Below are 6,000 nucleotides of genomic sequence, written 5' to 3'. Positions count from 1 at the left end.
AACATCTGCTTTCACTTCACAGGAAATGTGTAATGGTTCACCCTTCTTTCATTGAGAGAGGAGTAGTCTCAGTTACTATGGGACAGAATCATGCATGTAATCAATTACTGTGGATTATCTGATGTAACATAAATTCACTGCCTTTGGGCTTGAAAGTGACATACCCTGACTTCCTACCTTGTAGGCTGTTTGCTTGTTTAACACAAAATAAAACCCAAGCAATGAACAGAATCTTTGTCTGATGAGTCTCATACTTACTGCTGCGGTTGTAAGGTCCCCTTTGTGCTAGAGTAAGCTGTTGCCTGGCTATTTTGCACTGCAGGGGAAGGCTTACACTGAAAAAATTAGCTGTTAGAGATGCTTATTTCTAATGATAGTCGCAATACTAAACTTTCACTGGTACTTTGGGACCCAAATGGAGCCTGTCCCTTAAACATAATGGGTTTTGTTTCAAAAATTATTCTAGTACTGTAAACTTCCTGTTGTATATTTAATTATCAATGGTGTTTCTTCTGGGGGATAGCACTTTAAAAACAGCTGTTACATCCCAATTGGCCTTTAAATATTTTAATTCAGTAACAGTTATCAGAGGGTTGCAAACAGTGCTCCAGTAGTGTTCCTGTCTTTTCTGGAGTGCAATAAAATCTCTAAGGAGTTTAGATTGTATGTCATATTGTAAAATAAAACGATTGGGTTTCTTCATCTAAGCAACTTATTTTTAACTCTGAAACTCTTGAGTCTATTTTCATTTTTGTTTATATAAAAGGGAGAGTAGAATATTGCATTAGTCTTAGTAGGATTATGCTGTGCAAAGCAGATGTTAAGCTCATGTAACACACAAAGGGGGCTTTGTGTTCTTTCACATCTGTCTCTGCATAAACAGCTCTCTTAACTCTTTAGGGCTCATGTACAGAGCTCCTTGCTTCTATTAAGGGACTGCCTCAGGAAGGACTGATGGGGTCCCCATTTCAGGGAAAAAAAAACCTTGAGAACCCAACTGAAGTCAAATACTGCCCTCTTTGATGGTGTGAGCTGCCAAAGGAAAGAACATCCCTGTCTGCAGAGGTCCAAAGAGAAAGCTTGGGAAGGTCGTCATGTTTTATTGCCTTGCAGCTTATACAAATAGTGCAATAGTAAGTCGAAAGTGTTTTCTTAAAGCCGGTGTTGTAGAGCTGCTTGGCATTGAATCTTATAGGCAGTTCTTGAGAGGCTCTTTGCACCAGAGACGGGTTTGAGTTCTTGTATCTCAGTGCCAAAATCCATTAATGAAACTTCTTCATACCAAATTGATACTCATATTTCTTTGTTGTAGAAACTGAGAAGTATCACTTTGTCAGAAGAAACAGTGCAATATGCTCTATTGTACTTTTCCTACTAAGATACCACCTCTAGCTTAAATTTAAAAGCTGTTTTCAACCTTTTAGTCTCTAATGAAGCTTTGTCCCTTTTTTGATTCTGATTTATCTCTGCAGTGGAATGTGAATGCTTAGAAATGTCTTTCATTGAGTGCACATGAACTGCCAGTTACTGCGGGCTGTGTTAAGTCACTTTTTCATAAATTGCGTCTTAAATCTGGTAACTAAATTATCTGTGCTGTGGATTTGGTGTGGTGCTGTGTAATGGCTTTACTAGGGTGGGAAGGGTGGAGAAGGAGTATGGTGGTGCTGAGGGTTGGCCTTGAACACTTGGAGAATCTCAGCACAGAATGAATTATTGCCATCTGCAATACTTTGTCCTGAATAAGCAGTACAGGCTTGAAAGGTGACATCTGACCACGCTAGTATCCGTAGAGGGTGTTTACTATTGGTTTTTGTAGGAATAGGCTTCTGTCCTTTCTGGGTTCCAAGAAATTGGTGCTTAGCTACAAGAAATTTGCACCAGTTGAATTAAATCAGTTTAGTTTCAGTACAGTGAGCATTTTTAGTGACTCGGGCATTTTTTTGTCTGGTGCATGTTACCTGCCTGTGGCTGATTTCAGTGTGAATAAAAAAAGTCACTCTTGTACTGGAATATCTATCCTAATGAATTTAAATTCACACTCAGAACTTCTTCATATGCAGAGAAAAGACAAGCTTCCACTAGTGCGAGAGAATAGTTTAGCTTCCTTCTTTGTCATTTAACATTGTGCAGCCCACCACAGCAGAACAATTGATCAGTACTTTATAGCAGAAATGTTGCCCTAGGCTTTCCCCCATTGCCTTGTCATGGTGTACTGGCCTCTCCTGCAGGAACTCTGGACCCCACAGCAATGGGGTGTCTGCTCTGTTTGGTTTCTCAAAAGGCCTGCACTGAAAGGGAGCCTAGCTTTGCTGCAGGCAGCTCCTGCTCATCTGGGAGGGAGCTCAGAGCTGTCAGGTAGCATTACTTGGCAGCTAGAATGGATGTGCTATTGGTTTAATTTATGATTTATCTAGGAGTAATCTACTTGTGTAACAGTTCAGTGCCGTACCTGAGAGCTGAGATTGCCTGGGGCTTGGTGGGGGGATAAGATTGTCTTCAGTTGGTGATGTATTGCTGTCTAATGGGATGTGCTTGTATACTGGTAAGAAGCTGAAGGAAAATTTGCTGTCAGGATGATGTTGCATTTAAGCTTCCTTTTGGTGTCAAAGTAGCCCTCTAAATTATTGCAGATCTTAAGGTCAGTAGAAATGTTTCTACAGATTTTTAGCTATGTTGAAAATAATTCCTGGTCTGGATTTAAATGCCCCCCTGAAATTTTGGAGAGCAGGTGTTAGTGGGTAATAACCCTAATCCACAAAACCCAGAAGGTGGAATGAACTACTGCAGTCTTGCTACTCAAAATGAACAAAATGTAAATAGTCAAAGGTAATGCAAGAAGGAAATCTAGATTTTAAAACTAGGGATTTTTTTATGAATCATAAAAGTGTTTTTTTAAATGTCAAATTATGAATCATCTTTAATTCCTGAGAAATGTATGGCAGAAAATAACCTGGTGTTTTGCTGCCTAAGATAGTATCAGCATTCTTGTACACTGCAAAATCTCTGGTGTCCTCATGGACTTGTTTCTGTGCAGTACACGATGAAATTCCACTTGTCTGAATCATTTGAGTAAGATTTTTTTAGAAAAGTTTTATCCTTCTCAGTTTTAAGTCCACTTAACAGTGACCAAATGTTTAAACAGAGGCAAGCTGAATGAATGTGCTCTTTGATAAAAGATAACAAAGCCCGTAACTGACAAGCTTTGCTGCTTTTTGGGCAAGCATGGTTGATTTAACTTGGTACATGTTTACGAATCCCCAAACTAACTGTACTTATTATACTTGAGTCATGCTAAACAAATAAAACTTTGCATCTCAGGAGCCCGGCATGTGTTTCAAGAGGCTGGCATGCATTTTCTTTACATGATCGCAGGAGTGGGTTGCTTAACCTTTTAATTGGCAGGAAGAAAACTCACTTCATGGCCTGAGCCACAATCATCTCTGAATAATGTAAACAGTGATGACCTGAACTTGATCTTTTAGACAAGGGACTCACTTTTCTTGGTAGTTGCATTATACAGACACGCTAATGCTCTGGGGTCAGCGAGGGGCTTTTGTACATCCAAGCACAATAAAGCTAGAAAGTGTTTCCTGCTGTTCAGCTAATTAATGCAGGGTACCACTCTGTAGGAGTCGGCAGTGGTTTTGCTGCCTGTCACTGCTATTGTACTGCCTACAGAAGGATACAGAGCAAGGCATGTGGTAAAGGAGTGAATTCTCTGTGTTGTTCCACCTATTACAGGACAGAAAAAAACTTAGGGAAGTCGGTCATCAGGTCATTTGGTGAGAAGGGAAAAGATGTGGTACTGGAATGGTCAAAGCATATTTTCTCAAAGTTGTAAATAAATAACAAAAATAAATCAATAATACGCTGTGTGTGATGTGATGGTGCCAGACCAGAATTATCTGTGTGTGTCCTTAGATTGCCCTCCGTCTTGACACTGGAGGGCACATGTGAAAGAAAAAGATTGACAGCTTTTCCCTATTAAGACTTTTCCCTTAAATCATGTTTTATGATGTACTGTAGAATAAAGAATTTTATTTGAGACTTTAAAAGCACATATAACTTTGTCACATCTTGTATTTTCTCGTGAAAATCTACTGCAAACCAGTGAGTTCCTTTGCAGTAGCTACTGTAGCAAAATATACAAAGGCATTTGGAGTCTGCCCTGATCTTGTATTCTGGTCAGGTACGGGCAAATTGTAAAGAGAAAATTTAAGGTGTTATAGTGAACAGCATGTATTGCATACTTGAGCAGTAAGGGACCTAAATCATCTTAATTCTTGCTAGAACCTAGCTGGGTACGTGCTGCCTGTGGCTGCTTGCTTTCTCAGCAAGTTTTTAAGTGGATTATTAACTAAGTGTAAGGCTGTTTGCAGCATCTTAAGTTTGATAGACATGTGATTGTGCAGGGGGGGAGGGTAGTGGGAAAGGGTGGTTGCTTTCAGACAAAAGGTTCTCATAGATGAATGTCTTCCGAACAATATCTTGTAGTCTTGTGCCAGATTAAAAATAAATGAAACAAACAGTATATGGGTTTCATGCCCAGACAATAACCCTTCTGATTTTGTGGGTTTTTTTTTTCCAGAACTGCTTAATAAAACATGATGAGAACGGATACTCAGCAATAGTGGGAGACTTTGGTTTAGCTGAGAAAATTCCTGATCACAGGTATGTGAACTAATAAAAATACAGCGAGAGTTGCAGTGTGGTTGCATGTCAGAAGCAATAATGAGCCAGGTTCCTGAGGCCATTATTGTATTCTGATACAAAATTTGCAAAAAATATCCTTAGTCTTCAGTCTAGAACTGCAGGCTGGATGACCAAAATGTTCCAGCCTTAATTACTGTCCATTTTGATAGATTTAGTGGTGACATTTATTCTTCAAAAATGCTCCAGTGAGTAGAGGATTTACTCAAGCTTTTCAGTAAATCTTCTAAGCACGTACTTGGGAATTTTGGTTTTAAAAAAACCCACAACAAAGCAAACACAAAAATACTGTTCAGTGTTCTGGATTGGGATGATTTTATGATAAATGTCCTCTGTTGATTCCAAACAACTTTAATTAGCTTCTTTCCATTTTCATAAGCAATACTCAGTGGCATTCCAGTGTTACTCTCTTTAACCTCTGGGTTAGTTGTTAAAATCCAGGTTTATAACAAAGAGATATTAAAATTACTGCTTAATAGTAGCTCACCATTTTGCTCTCCCTAGGATGAAATTATAATCTTGACTCATTTGAGGAATGCACAGGTGACTGTCACAAGCTATTGTCACAATTGGAAATAGTCCTTTTGTCATCCCTCTGTTAGGGAGATCAAGGACAAGGATTTCATTGTTCTCTCTGTATATTGACTTCTGTATTTCAGAGTATTCTGCCTCTGAAATCTGCTGTCAGATTTTCTCCAGTGTGTTCTTCTGCGTAAAATAAATAAAAACCCTTCAGCTCTTTTGACTGCAAAGAAAACAATAGAAGTTTATCTCAGCTATGCACTGTTTTTAAACTGCACATATCCTAAAAACGTACCTTGGGAGGTCTGAAGGCTTGCATTAATGTTGATGAAATATTGATCTAAAAGCTTAACAAAGTGAACATCTCAATTTCCAAACTACTGATAAGTACAGCCAGTGTGTATCTTGTATGCTGCAGTGGAATCTCTGCCCTTTAAGGGGCTGAAAGCTTCAGCTGTATTTGTAGGAACCCATCACAAAATCAGGAGGGCACCACAGGTGCCTTAAGATGTTCTTAATACCTTGTTTTGAGATGCCCTGAAAACTGAGAGTACAGTAATAGCTAAAGTTAAGGTAGCTTGATACTAAAACAAACAACATAATAAAACCATTACATTAGCCACCATTTTGGTTTGATCTAGTCTTACCTCCATTTTCAAATGCCGTTTTGTTGGTTCCAGTTTGCTGGCTAGCAAGCCATGCTATTTTGAGGCCTTCAGAGGCCTTTTTTCTTTAATAGTTATTCCTTCAAGGTCAGCTGGGTGGCAA

General features: G+C 39.0%; 1 protein-coding gene across 2 annotated transcripts in view; it reads left to right on the top strand.

Moving 5' to 3' along the window:
- The window catches only part of TESK2 (testis associated actin remodelling kinase 2), an 83,186-nt gene that overhangs the window by 64,127 nt on the left and 13,059 nt on the right, over nt 1-6,000 (top strand). For both annotated transcript variants that reach the window (XM_075036979.1, XM_075036981.1), the window contains one exon: nt 4,589-4,671. In XM_075036979.1, the coding sequence (XP_074893080.1) occupies nt 4,589-4,671 (83 nt within the window). The remainder of the gene's footprint in view (nt 1-4,588; nt 4,672-6,000) is intronic.

This window comes from Buteo buteo, chromosome 10, assembly GCF_964188355.1.
Source record: "Buteo buteo chromosome 10, bButBut1.hap1.1, whole genome shotgun sequence".
In the NCBI taxonomy this organism is placed as follows: Eukaryota; Metazoa; Chordata; class Aves; order Accipitriformes; family Accipitridae; genus Buteo; species Buteo buteo.
This window is presented reverse-complemented; position numbering and strand designations above follow the sequence as displayed.